General features: G+C 35.3%; 1 protein-coding gene across 3 annotated transcripts in view; it reads left to right on the forward strand.

Moving 5' to 3' along the window:
* The window catches only part of AHI1 (Abelson helper integration site 1), a 95165-nt gene that overhangs the window by 23606 nt on the left and 56675 nt on the right, over nucleotides 1-14884 (forward strand). For all 3 annotated transcript variants that reach the window (XM_042795927.1, XM_042795925.1, XM_042795926.1), the window contains exons 11-18: nucleotides 258-390; nucleotides 1400-1523; nucleotides 3791-4020; nucleotides 5391-5494; nucleotides 6085-6203; nucleotides 9258-9388; nucleotides 10692-10832; nucleotides 12703-12905. In XM_042795927.1, coding sequence (XP_042651861.1) covers nucleotides 258-390; nucleotides 1400-1523; nucleotides 3791-4020; nucleotides 5391-5494; nucleotides 6085-6203; nucleotides 9258-9388; nucleotides 10692-10832; nucleotides 12703-12905 — 1185 coding nt within the window. The remainder of the gene's footprint in view (nucleotides 1-257; nucleotides 391-1399; nucleotides 1524-3790; nucleotides 4021-5390; nucleotides 5495-6084; nucleotides 6204-9257; nucleotides 9389-10691; nucleotides 10833-12702; nucleotides 12906-14884) is intronic.

Below are 14884 nucleotides of genomic sequence, written 5' to 3' on the forward strand. Positions count from 1 at the left end.
TTTTAAATATTCTTAGATTTTTGAAACTTGCTAGTTGTCTGTAGTAATGGGGCAGAAGTGAATATACAAACGAGATGTGGCCTTAAGTATGCAGAAGAACTTTCTCTGTTTATCAGGTTGAATTTTTCTTTTAATTTCCCTTAAAGGTGGTAGTAGCTTTTTAAAAATTATGCATGACAGGAACTAAGAATGTGTTTTAAGCATTGGGAAGTTAATATTCATAACTGTGTAATTCTAATTCTTACCTGAAAAGCTAGGCTTGCCGCATACCGAACAAGCATCTGTTTTCACTACGAGGTGGAGATATGGGCTGTTTCTGTATTCGTTTCTCTCATGATGGAAAAACACTGGCAGCAGCATGTGCAGGAAGGAATGGCTATCCCATAGTTTGTAAGTTTAAAATAGATTTTGTGGTTTTTCTTCTCATAACTCATGTATTTTGAAATTAGAGGGCAAAAAATGTATTTTGAAATTGTGGGCTTTAGAGGTTTTGTTTTACAATTGTGTTTTGCAAATTGTTCTGTGCATTAAAGAACATTGAGGAAAATGCTCTTTATGTGTTAGTAGGGCTGGAACTGGCTATTCATACATAATAATGTATATGCAGTTTAACAGTATGAAATCACACTACTTCTGTGCAGAGGTCTGATGGAAATACTAAATCAGTTTGCATAAGAAATGTATTTCCTGATAATAAAGTTTTAAGTTAAATAACTTTTCCAGCCCCCACCCCACATGCTTTTTGTGTAAGTTTTTCTCCTAACATCTCATGAAAGTTAGATACCCGGAATATCGTTGTCTTCAGACAGACTACTGGAGGTTGTCATCTCCCATGGTCCAGTTCAGTTGAAACTACAGATATTTGTTATTACTCTAGCTTGGGGCTGCTTTTTCACAGTTGCTTCAACTGCATAGTTCGTAAACCCTGCGTAAGAATTTTGAGATTAAGAGAGAATAGTATTTTAAGTGTACACAAAGTAAATGTTTAAATGTAAGGAACAGTAAGTCTAGATTCCTTTATTACACAGCCCCAGAAAACTATCTCATTGTTAATCTATTTTGAAGATTGGTCAAGTAGCTAACAAAATTAAAAAAAAAAAAAAAAAAGAAAATTATAATCCTAGTCTGGTTCTAATAATTTAAAGCAAGTAGTCTGTTTCTAAAGGGTTAAGAGGTTCGTGACGTGCATAAACCACTAGATGGAAGTATATGCTTGCTGTCCAAGCATATCTAGCAACTATTTGGTCTTGTTCTCTGAAAATGAAAAGGTAAAGAAAATTAATTGATTTATGCTAGCAGAAACTCACCCTAAAATGAGACTAAACTTTGCACTAAGCATTACATATAATTGACTGTAAATACTTAAAAAAAATACGTTTTTCTATTTAAACTTTACTAGTGTACGAAATTCCTTCTGGACAGTTCCTGAGAGAATTTTATGGTCACTTTAACATAGTGTATGATCTTTGTTGGTCAAAAGACAATCAATTCCTTCTTACTGCATCGTCTGATGGCACTGTCAGGTCAGTATGATGAAGCTATTCTGGCAGATAGCATCAGAAACAGAAAAGAAAGTGGTTCAGTTTCATGTCTTGCTACGAACTATGCTATAATGTTTTAATCAAATATTTGATTACATTTTGACACTATACTAATATAAAAATTGTGATGGAGTTAATCACTTACACTGTATTTACTAAATTGTTTTCTGATGTATATGTATTTGAGACCTAAGCTTTTCCAAAAACTGTAGTGTCTAAATCTACAGTGCAGCAAAAAAAGAGGCTTTATGTTTGAAGAAGTCTATGAGACAGCTGGAATATTCTGTCATTGCGAAAATTGCCATATTATGAATTCAGTATTAAGTTCACAAATTTGAACATGAGGCAGAAAATTGAAAATTTAAGATTCAAGTTATGTCCATAAATTGGCCATACTACACATATATATGTATTTTTTTGAACTTAGTTAAATAATTCATCTTAAATTGCTCTAAATGAAATTTGATATTATTTCTGAGACTGAATGTGTATATATTTTCATCTACAATTAAAAAGTGTACCTCAGTGCAGTGATAATGTTGAAATACTAATCTGTTCAAGGTTTAAAAGCAAAACCCTCAAAACTGTAAAAATACATGAAAATATGGCTGTGATACTACACAATTTTATTATGAACAACTTCATAGGTTTACATAGGGCTTTTTTTTTTTTTTTTAAGCTCTTCAGATCCCTATCTGTTGTTTCTGTTATGCAACTCAGTAATGCTACAGGCAGTTGCATAATTGAAATGCCAGAAGAATTGTTAAATGATATATTGTGTGTGTGGAACTATGTTGCTTTTCTTTGCTGCTTGTATGCAGGCACAAAAAGAGTATTTTGAGAGTTTAGCCCATGTTTTTATTTTTCATTTGGAAGCAGATTAAAATCTTATTTAAAGCAAATATAAATTTCAGTCATTTATGTTACCTATAGGAAGGCCCAGCTGTTCCAAATTCTTGAATTTGGCAGCAAGTTGAAACTGTAGTGGTCTGCCTCCTTTTCTGTGTACTATGCGTAGTCACTGCATGTGTTATTAGTTCCTGTATTTATTGTCCGTTGCCTTAAGCTCCTTAAAGTCTCACTTTAGGCAAGGAGCTTATTCTTTTTCCCTTTCATATTGGGAACACTTTGCCATTGAAACATGGTAGAATTGAAGGACGGAGAACCAAAAGGCACCCCACTGCTTTAAATCCATTACCAGTTTATTACTTGAATCATCTCTCTGAGTTCTAAGGCAACTTAAATGGAAATTTGGAAACTTATGTGAATTCTTCTTTATATAGTGTTTTGTGTAACCCTTGAGCCTTCCCAAGCTGTAGTCCCACGTCATCTGTGAGCAATAAATTAACTTATATGTTGTTAGAACAAAACTGTTCTAAAAAATAGGTAGATTCCTTGTGACCTTTGCCCATATAGCAAATTAATTGCTATACTCTAAGGCATTGCAGTTTTGTAATGAATTCACCTGAGATTAATCTTAGAATTCTTCAGTAGTCACCCCACCTGGGAGAGTGGCACTAACAATTAAATTCCATACAGTAATTGAACACTGTCTAAAATGTGTTGGCCACTTGTATTTAATGATCTGGGAACTCATTCCATTCTTTATGGATTCAACTTTGGGCAAGGCTCAATAATACAATGTATAGCACGAAACAGAAAACACTTCCTAAGAAAAATCTGATGTTACAGCTACGAGTGGTAAAGGATAGGAAATAGATGCATAGTAAGAACTGAATTTATGTGAAAAAAACATCTTTGAGATCACAGTCACTGTGAGGTAGATAATTGTTCTTTTAAAACTTTATGGGGTTTTATATATATTCAGTGGTCCTAGATGTTCCTTTGTGGGTTTTTTGTTCTACCTTCTGTTTTGTTTTTTAACTCTTTGTTTTTTAAAGGAGGGATGTCCCCGAAGGTGTTAATTTGTTTACAACTCCTGAAAGAAAAGTGACTAATCCATTCCATAAAATTCTTTATATGTATTTTAAAATGTGCAAAATATCCATTAAATGAATATGTAGTTTGAAGAGAGTAGTATGCAAAGTAGCAAATATATCTTAATTCTAGTTAGAAAGTACCATATTAAAAGATTAAATACAGGTGGAAAAAATTGGTAGGATAAACAGGTGGTGTTAAATGTTTGCAAACATTTGCCTCTAGAACCACTAGCACAAAATATGGCATCAGTTATACCCGTGGATGTGATTACTTTATATAGTAGATATCCTAACATCCTTTCCTTTTAGAATGTGGAAAATAGAAACACAGACGGCATCTGCAGTGAGAGTTTTTCCTCATCCTTCATTTGTTTACACTGCAAAGTACCACCCAATTGCTGACTCATTGGTTGTGACAGGATGTTACGACTCAGTGATTAGAATCTGGAATGCAAATGTGAAAGAAATTCATGGGCAACTGCTACAGGAGCTTGATGGTCACACAAGTTTCATCAACACACTTTGTTTTGATGCAGAAGGTATGTACTTAGTATGACTTTTTCAAATAGTCTTCAGTTGAAGACCAACTTGAGTGTTACTAGTTTGCTTTATTTCATAGAGGCAGTGTGGAATCCTATAATGGAATAGAACAGTTTTAGCTGTATTTGCAATTAATATGTTAGTATGATGCCTTATTTGGGTGAACACGAAGGGACACATAGTCCCTGATATAAATTGAGAGTAATCAGAAAGGACAAACAGATGTGTAATGATGACTGGGCAAATTTTGGTCATATTTTAGTTTTCATTGTCCCTATAACTAGCTATTATTTGTTAGCTAAAGTTTTGTACATATTGCAGCAAAAATTAGTAGAACATAAGGCACAGATATTACTGTCCAGAGGAGACAAATACATCAGGAATGCAGGTGAAAAGCCTAGCAGTTAGTGTAGAGAGGTAAGTTGGAAAAAAGGCAGGTTTGGCTAGAATTCTTCCATGTGAAAGAATTATGTACTAACATAAAAGCAGAAGCAGGAAATCTGAAACCAGCTTCTAGAGAACTCTCAGAATAGGAGATGTCATGATCAGAACAGTAGCAAAGACAGCTTCATCATACTGCCATTCAAGGTTATCAACTCAATACACAGATTAAAAAAATGAGGTAGCAGTAGTTGGATTATGAGAATTTTAAAGCTACACTGAAGAAGTCAGAAGGTGATGAACTTTTCAACATTGACAGAGAATGTGAAAAACAGAAAAAAGGACTGAGATTTGACCATTGTGAATAATGTTAACTGGTAGACCAACAGGTGAAAGTGAGTGAGAGGTGTACTGACGTGCTAGTGGAGGGTGGAAAGAGTTGAGGATGGGTGAATGAATAAGATACTGGAAGTGTTTGACTTTTTCTGGTGTTAGTGACATCATTAGTAATTAGAGGTATTCACTGGAGTAGGTACTAAAAAGAGTAAAGAGTTGCATTTTTATAAAGAATGAGTAATTGTGCTTAATTTAAGAACAACTGTTGGAAAACAGTATTTGTTCTTGTTCAGGATGCTCTCAGTGAGTGTATAGGTAAGCGTTAGGCTATCATGCAAAGCTCATTGAGCTATAAATTTTCATTTTTTTTTCTGGCTCTAGAATATGAGTAAAAATTAAAAAACTTAAAAGAATATTCATCACCCCGGTATCTGACTTATGTGCTGAATCCAGATTTATGGTATCAATTTATGTCATGCGGTATGAGAAAAACGCATTTGCAGTGAGTAGAACATAGCAAAAGAGAGGAAAGAATTGGTGTTCACCTATTCACCAAAATAACAGGAAAAAAAAAATGTTTTTTGTTCATACGGTCTTTTCTGTTGAGTTCTTTTGTGTGGTATTCTACTTACAAGACATTATTATTTCACAGGGCTCCACATGTTCTCAGGAGATCATTCAGGACTGATAATAGTTTGGGATACACCTGTCAAGGGAAGTTCTCAACACCTGTTTCAACACTGGAAGATTAATAAGGTATACAGATTTCCTAAACTAACATTGTAATTTTTATATGAACTGTTCCAAATCTAGTTATATGATGTAAATTCAAATTTTTTTATACGTTTTGTTTAACTGAAAAGGTGTATTTTCTTTCAGTAATGGTACAAAAGAGCAGATAGAACATGCTGTGATTCATTGACAAAATTTTTTAATTTTTTTGCAACTTCAGGTTTTTTGTATATAAAACAAGGTTTATTGAGGTTTAATGGCATCGTATTAACACATAAATGCTAATGCGTTAGGTTTTTTCTCTAGAGACAACAATAAAATAGACCACAGGCTTTACAAATTGCCTTTGTTCATACCTAAGAGGCCTAAAGTTCAGTCAGCATTTCTGTCATCAGCTGTTTCAGAAGTTCAGAGTCACAGCAGAATCTCCCTTGTGGATGTGAAAAGTTGATTGCCAAGGCTCTAATGCCTTGATATAGGAACAAACTTAGGCAAATAGAATGAAGTGGGCAGAAAAAAAGTAATGCAAGAGAAAAATGAATAATAATGTGTAAAAACATGAGTTTTAAAAAACAAAGATGTATTGTTTTATTTTATTTTCCTTCTTTTTGTAGAAAATAAAAGAAAATGATGTTAAAGGAACACCAATAAATCATTTGGAGGTGCATCCAAATGGAAGGCGTTTATTAATCCATACCAAAGACAGTACCTTGAGAATCATGGATCTCAGAATGTAAGTAGTTTTTTGGTGACAAGTGCATATTTCATTTTTGCTTTAAAATTTGCTTGGAGGAATAAAGTACCGTAAAACTGTTATATGTATAGTTGTGGAGAAGAAAGATGTCCTAATAATCAAGGATAGCAATATTAGAGTTAGGAAATGGTTTCAAAACACTGCTGTATTACAGACCTTTTGTGTGATATTGGGTAAGTCTTTTAGAATAGAATATCCAAAAATTACTAGCCTACTTGGGAGCTTAAGGTGGCATGAAGGAGAAGACACGAATCTCCTAAAGATTGACTTCACTTTTAAAAATGCAGTTTGGGCAGAAAATGACTTGGAAATGATAGCATTTATTTGTGCATAAGTTTCTCATTGTTAAGACCCTGGAAAGAGTATTTTTATGATGGAATGAAGATTGTCATCTTATATACTGAAAAACGCAGTGATGTATGTATTATGGTATATTAAGCAGGCTGTGAGATATTTTTAACTTAGTTTTTGGTAATTTTCACGTTTTTAGTAGTTATGAACATGATTTTTTAATAATAAGCTACAATAAAAAAGAGAGATCACAGTATCACTTGAATCATTGAGACTGGCGAGTGTCCGGTCCAAGCCCAATAATCAAACCATTAGAGCACGTTACTTAAAGCTTTGTCCAGGTGGATTCTGAATATCTCGAAGGATGAAGAGTTTGAAGCTTCTGTGAGCAACATGTTCTAGTGTTCATTCACCCTCAAAGTGAAATAATTTTTTTCTTAATTTTAAATGGAATTTCCTGTATTTCAATTTGTGTCCATTCCCTCTAGTTCTTTTCAAGGGGTGAAACTTGGAAGAGTCTTACTCCTATCAGTTACACACGTTGATACGATGCATGTGTACATTTTCTTCTGGAAAGTCAGGTTAAAGATATGAATGCTCTTTCTAAATTAATCTTCCTTAATCTCATGGATTCCCTTCCTCTCTTCACCATGCAGAAAAACAAAAGTCCTTGGTGTTGTGCATGAAATTACCAGAGGGAAATATCTTTATGCTGTCATAGCACAAGAAACTACGTTCTTGTAGAACATACTTTTGTACATATATAAACCATCTCAGGAAATCTCACCCTTTAATAATACAATGGGTTGGATGCTTGAACTTACTGAAGACTTTCCAGTCTTATAGCGCACTCTTCGTCTTTTTTTGTAAACGATAAATTGTAACGACCATGTTAGATGGCTAAACTTACCCACTCAATCAAAGCTTTAAATCAGTGGATTAACAGGGGGAACCTGTAGTTTCTGAAGCAGACAGTGTTCTTCTATTACTACAATTCCTAAAAAGTGCAGAGTTTTAGTTTGAGAGAAAAAGGTGAACAGGCATATTAATTGCTAAGAAAGGGTTAAAATGGTATGCAATTTCACAATTATTTTAAGCCAGTTTATCCATAGGACACACAATGTCCTCATATCTCCCACACCTTTGGCCATATATTCCTAGCATTTCCTTTTTATCAGCTCTAGAGATCTTTTGATGCAGGGTTAAGTCAGATCAGTGAACTGATCCGACTAAAAATCAGCCTACAAATACAAATGATTAATTTTCATTTCAATCAACTATCTGATCTAAGTCATCTGATAGCTGCCCAAACACTAGCGAAGAAATGAGGGAGAGCCTGGGAAAATAAGGGTGGAGAGGACAGCAGCAGGACTGCTGCTTTGACTGCAGCCCACAGATACATTGGCTTAAATCTGTCAATGAACCATGGGGTCAGATATCCAGCAGTGATAATTTTACACGTCAGCATTAACTGTTCATTCCCTGCATGAGAAAAGAGGGGGTGGAGGTCACAGATCAACACAATTCATTTTGAGTGACAGCTAGTTGTTCTTAACTTTCTACTTTCAACTTGCTTTTTTGATCTTTTTGGATAATGCTGCTGTCCTGTCACTCAGGTATGTGATCAGGGATTTGGCTTTCCTTAGGGTTTCACATGCAGGTTAGTTTACATCTTGCAGAGCTCTTCTGCATGACATCTCAGAGATACTATCTTTCTTACTCACACAGCTAAAACTCTTATTTAGGCTAATATGGTCTTGCACTGGGATCATTAAAGCATCCTTTTCTTTTGCTTGTCAGATAGAATTGTATCTAGGGTATTATTTGTTCAGAATATTGTTAAAAATAAATTTTCTGTCATATTAACTGCACTGTACTTTTCCCAGCATATCTCCATTGTTTCTGCAGTAACACATTTTAAAAATCACCATTTTCAGTCTTTGAGGGCTGTCATGGCCTATTGCCATTCTTTTTGTCTCAAATTCTGCATTCTAGTGTTACTGCTGTATTAGTCTCTGTTTTGAACTTTCATACATCTTTCCGAGCTGTACCTCATGTTTGAGGAGCCTCTTAGAAGCTGGCTTATGCTTCTTTAAATCCTTTTGTAGATTCTCTTCTACTTGATGCCTACAAACTGTTTCATTACTAAGTAATTTTTACTATGCTAACCAGTAGTGTTTCACTGAAAAAAGATTAGGATACCTAAGTTGCAGATAATATTAAAAATATTAATGTTAATAGTAAATCAGCATTGATGTCGGAAATTTGTTGAGTCTACTGCTGCTTTTCTAACCAAGGAGATGTTAGTCTGAAGAACTAAAGAGAGCTGCTGGATAAATTTAATCACTACTGGAATGTAATCAAGCTCAGGAAGCATAATGAAAACCTTTTTGGCAAAGCTCAGAGTAGTAGTGCCAATTTCCCCTTTTTTTTTTTGCAAAGCCCAGCATTAAGAAAATGCAAATTACTACAACTATATCCATTCTCTAGATCTGAGTGTCTCCATATTCTACTGAAAAACAAGGATGTACACTTTCAGCTATAATTTCAGGTACATTATGAAAGCCAGGGAAAAGAAAGGGTAAACACTGCAGTCTGCAAAAGGTGGGTGCTTTCATGTCTATTTAGGATGCAAGGTGTATTGATTTTTCTGAGGAATAGAGGGAGGGACTGACACAGAAGAAGTTGGATTGTCTGTTCTGAAAGTATCTGCTACATCTGTAAATCCTTCCTTATCTTTAGCTTGGCTACAAAGAAATACATAGGTGCTACAAATTACAGAGAAAAGATTCACAGCACCTTAACGCCATGTGGTACGTTCCTATTTTCTGGAAGTGAAGATGGAAAGGCTTATGTTTGGAATCCAGAAACAGGTAACTAATTGTTTTATGGTCTTAAGCCAGGTTGTCAAGGCTATGAGGGAAAGGGGTTTTTAAGCTTTACTGAAACACCTTTGATACAGAATAAAAACTTCAGTAAATCCTGAAGCCTTAGCTCCACTTTTTAAATAGCTACTGTTACTCTCTAAGATTTTATTCTCTAGAGAAGATTAATAGGCAGAGGTAGCATTTGTAGTATCCAGCACGAGGGGAGCACCTGAAGCTCAGCTTTTTGTATACTGCAATTCTTTACATGTGGATGAGGGTCTTAAAATGAAATGCACAAAAATGTTTTAAGTCACATTAGTCTTCCTGGTTTTTTTTGTTTTTTTTTTTTTTTTTATTTGGGAATTAAGCTTTTGTTGAGAACCACTTCATCTCTTTCCTAAGGGTGGTCAGAGACAGAATATTTTTAGCCTTTGGAATATAAGGGGTCTTCATGAATTATTCTCCAAACTGAGTAGTTTCCAAGTAGCTACCAAAATCTTTCTGAAAAAATGTTAAGCAAATGTAAAATAAAGAGTTTGTCATCGTCATTATACAATGATGTAAAAGGAACAAAAATAATAGTAGAAGGTAGCAGAATACACCTTTTGGTTTTGATGACATTGTATTCAGTCTCCAATTATAATCTAAATAATTTTTTTAAAAGGAAAAAGTAAGTATTTTAAAACTGGCAGCTGAATAACTGTTCTGTTTTGAATTTCTCTCCACGTTTCCAACTATATTAGCTTATATCTATGCCACTACGTAATTTGTCTGAAAACTTTAAAAAAGAATAAAAGGAGGGAGGAACTTTGTTATGTTTTCACTGGGCTTTGGCTGCTGCTTACACGCTGTACTTGCATTTATAGTGCCATCAGCTGAAGAGCTAATTTTATTTATTTTTAAAATAATTTTGTGCTCAAATTTACTCCTATTGTCAGTATTATAGCTATCTTAGTTGTGGATTTCAATTATATCTCTGGCAAAATGCAAGCACAAACAAATACTGTGGAACGCCACCTTTCCAGAACTTGCTTACCAGAACAAGAGAACTCAGCTAGCCCAATGCATCCCCTGGAGTTTCCTGCAGCTGTTGCAACAGCACTGACTTTTCTGACTTATTGAATAAATTAAAAGCATGCAGTGTTTTTTGTCTTATGCCAAATATTACTTTTCAATAAGGAAGTTGACTGAAGAATATTTATTTACAGTGGCAGTCACTGCAGTGTAGTAATACAAGCTTTAACCAACTGTTATTTTGCTGTATCAAATACGTTTCCATGGTATTAATAAACATACTTCACTTCTGTAGGAGATCAGGTGGCCATATATTCTGAACTCTCCTACACATCTCCGCTTCGTGATGTTGCCTTTCATCCACATGAACACATGGTGTCATTTTGTGCCTTTGGCCAAAACCAGCCTATACTTGTATACATTTATGATTATAAAGGTACTGTACAAATTTTCTTGATACAGACTTGTAAATATTTTATTTTTAGAAGTGATTTGCTAGTATTTATGATGATAATATATATCTTTATCCTGGGAGATATCAAAACTGAACTGGACATGACCCTGAGCAATCTGCTCTGTGTGGCCCTGGTTTGAGCAGGGACTTTGGCCTAGCCAATCACCAGAAAACTCTTGCAATCTCAAGTTTAAATGTGTTATTATTGTATGTCATATAGAAATACCAGTATTTTTGCTGACTATATTACAAAATAATGTTGAGGAGTTGTATAGAAATGAATGAGAGAGTATAGATTGTTTTAATGAACAGGTGTTACATCTGTGGTGTGATTATGTGAGATGTTTATTCCCCATGTCATATTAAAGAGAGGATAATGATAAATGCTAACTTCTATTTTTTTACATACAAAATAAAATTCAGACTGTTTTTTTCAGGCTTTTCTGATACTTGTGTTTTGGTGGTTAGCTTTAGCAGTGTCATTGTTTCAATTAAGGACATAATTTCAGGTGTCATGTTACAACTAGATAGTAGATAATGTTAATATAAATTATGAAATAAATTTTGCATATCTGTAACGGATTTTTGAATTATATTTACAGTGAACATAGATTTATAAACCTAATTCTGTCTTTATACATTTGCTTTTTAAATAACATGTAGTAATAAGATTACTCCTATCAAATCTTACAATTTAGGTTATTTGTCCGTTGAATTGTTGACTTTTATAGAAAAATAAAGTGGAATGACTTTACAATCAATAGCCAGTGCTAAACTTTAACCCAGTAAGATATCTGCATTCTAGAGAGCAATGGAAAACTTTGGGTGAAGGTTTTCTTTAGAATTTTTTGACGGTTCAGTAGACAGTGAGTCTTTAAAAAGCTAGTAGGGTAGTTTAATATATATCTATGCGTGTATATATATTTAGAGATCACACAGATATCACCATGGTAGCTATTTGTATCATTTGACTGCTTAACTAAGTCACTGGTGACAGTAAGATTTTGCATAGTTTGTGGTCTTTTCTAAATTATCTGTTAGTAACTTTTTGTTCCTTTTTTGGTTAAAAGCACACACTTGGCTTTCAGAAGATGGTCTTACTGCCTTATTGTTGAAAGAGTTAATCATATAGTAATACTAATTTTAGTCACTGACACAGTTTTTAAGACTCCAACAGTATGTGTTTTACATAAACCAACAGTTTTATCAATGTCCTGGACAAAACTTTCATGAAGAATTCTTTTAGCCATTGTTCGCTTGAGACTATAGTACAAAAAACTGCAAAAGTCAAACAGTTTGTTTAAATGGCAGTGAGCACAACTTTCATCAAAAGTATCCTATTCTAGAGCAGGCTACCTCCTAAGAATGCCTCCTGTGCCTGTATATATGTATAGAAACTTCTGAAATTTTACTCAAGTGTAATAAGTTCACTTGAACTAGGCTGGAAAAAACATGAAAAGTACCTAGTAAAACAGCAGACTTGAACTCAGTACAAGCTCTATAACTTCCTTGCCTTTGAAAAATTCATTTCCCACCCCCCTGTTCCCCCCCGGTATTTCTGCATGGAGAACACTATTGTTTATAACCAATACAAAAATACCAGTTCTGTGTGAGAGGTTACTGAACACAGGTAACAGAAGGGGGACATTGTCATCAGGAAAAGTTAGGGGGAAATAGGGTAGTATGGGGAAAATTTCATGTCATTTTCAGGTTTTCCATATAGCACTATTAGTACAGATTCTGATGGTGTTTGAAGACATGGCTGACAAAATCACAGCAATTATTCAAATATTTTTTTTCCCATGGCAACGTAAGGCTTCACCTGACGCATTAATATTGGTTATTTCTACAGTTGCACAACAGGAAGCTGAACTCGTAAAAGATCTCTCTTCATCACTTACCACAGCTGCACCAAGAGGGCCACAGTTCTTTAGCAGTTTTTCTGAAATTCCCATACAAAAAGGTTCAGTGATGTCTCCGGCAGATCAGTTTGTTAGTGTTGCAAGAGCATCAATGAGAATGCAGAAGGTCAAGCAAAAACTTGATTCTGTTATGGTAAGTCAAATTCAATTAATTTCCAGACGTATATAGTCTTCCCAGCCAAAGTTCATAATCTGGTACTGGTAGATGTAACAAAACACACAGATGTAGTCTTAGGGCCTGTTCTTCAGAAATTAATACATCTCTCACGAATATTAATAAACCTGTAAGTAGCTCTTTATGAGAGATTAATTGTATAAAACTAGGTTATTTTTGTTTGTCAAGTATTGATGACAAGGTATGTTTTTTGTCAATGCCCATTGCCATTCATGAGATTTATTCCATACATCATTATGGCTGAGCTTTAGAAAAAAAATTTTTTTTTTTTTCCACCTTTAGAGTTTTGTGGCATAAATGTCAGGGGTTTTATAGCAGGAGGGGCTGCAGGACTGACCTGTATGGGAGGCGATCACAGAGTGCCCTGTGCTGGGCACAGCTGTTTCCAGCCAGCTCCACAGAGAGGACAATACAGACCCACTGCACAACTGAAATTGGAACCAAACAAAAGATCATATGGCACCTCTGCAAAAATGTAATTAAGAAAGGTCTAGCTACTAGGGATAGGAGACACCAGAGTAGAGGAGGAAACGCAAAGATGTCAGGATGCACAGATGGAGATACAGGAAGAGGGATGTGAGGAGGCACAAATGGGGTGCAGGAGACACAAAACGGTGCACAGATGGAGATACGGGAAGAGGTAACAGAGTAGGCTTGAAGGGAAAGAGATGTGTGAGGACACACAAAAGAAAACACAGGAGGAGATACACTTCTGAAGGGACTGCAACCCACGGAGGAATCCATGCTGGACAGGTACAGTCTCTGAGGGGATTTCGGCCTGGTGGAGGACCCACACTAAAGTAGTTGAAAGGAGTAAGAAACAAGAAGAGGCAAAAAGAGCAAGCCACTATGCAATAACCCCCCTCTCCTGCACCACCTTTTGCCTTATCAAAGGGACTGAGTGTAAAATAATGGCAAAAGCAAGGAGACTGGGGACTAGAAAGGAGGAGACAGGTGTCTAAAGCGAAGTTCAGACAGAGAGGGAGGAAAAGTGTTTTCTTTGGCTGTGTGTATGACTATTTGTATTCTCAATACCCAAATCAGTAATTAAAGCTTTTGTAATTGGCAACAAATTTAAGTGAAACTCTTCAACTTGAGACAATTTTGCATGTGACAAGAATGCAGAATATTCCCGGATAGCCCTGTGCAATTATAATACTGTTCAGTGACATGAACTGCATTTGGGTTTGTGCTTATTATTTTTAATTTTTAATTACTTCTGAGTGCATGTAATTCTGGGGGTTTTTAATGTAATTTTAGGCTTTGTCTGAATTAATAAGTAATGAATCACAAAAGAAGCAGATTAGTAGATGAAAGCAGTTGTTGCTGAGGTTGCTGTAGGTACTCTCATCTGGTGGGTGCAGTATTCCCTGCCCTCATTATCAGAGATTCTGGACAGTCCCAGGGTATAATATATCAACACTAAAACATTAAATTTCTATTAATTTGTAATTGGGAATTACATTTTTGGATGTGTATGCATTTAAATGTGTGCAACTCCCTTTCTCATGTGAAAAATGATGCATGTAAATTCAAGCTTTGCTGGAAGGCTTGCTAGAATGTGTACTCAGATAACTGCTTTGCTAAAGTGTTTGTCAAAGTAGGCCTTATAAAAGTTGCCCCTCAGCAGCATATGTGAGAATGTGCTATTATGTCTGGTTATGGACAAGTGAAAATGGAGAAAGGAGTCTTTACTAAGCTGCACGCAGGGTGGCAGGATGCCCTGTGATAGGGCTGGAGTATGAAAATCCAAATGAGAATGCAGATGTTACTTTGTATGTATTTCTCTGATGGGAAAAACAAAAGGGAACTGGAAACTGTAGGCTTTGTAGTGGTCTTTGGGTCATGTTTGCATGCCAGTGTATTGTCAGAGACACATTGGGATTACCATGTTGGGACAAGCATGTTGGCAGCATACCTTGTAGACAGTAACCTGG

Source organism: Tyto alba, unplaced genomic scaffold, assembly GCF_018691265.1.
Source record: "Tyto alba isolate M040663 unplaced genomic scaffold, T.alba_DEE_v4.0 Super-Scaffold_22, whole genome shotgun sequence".
In the NCBI taxonomy this organism is placed as follows: Eukaryota; Metazoa; Chordata; class Aves; order Strigiformes; family Tytonidae; genus Tyto; species Tyto alba.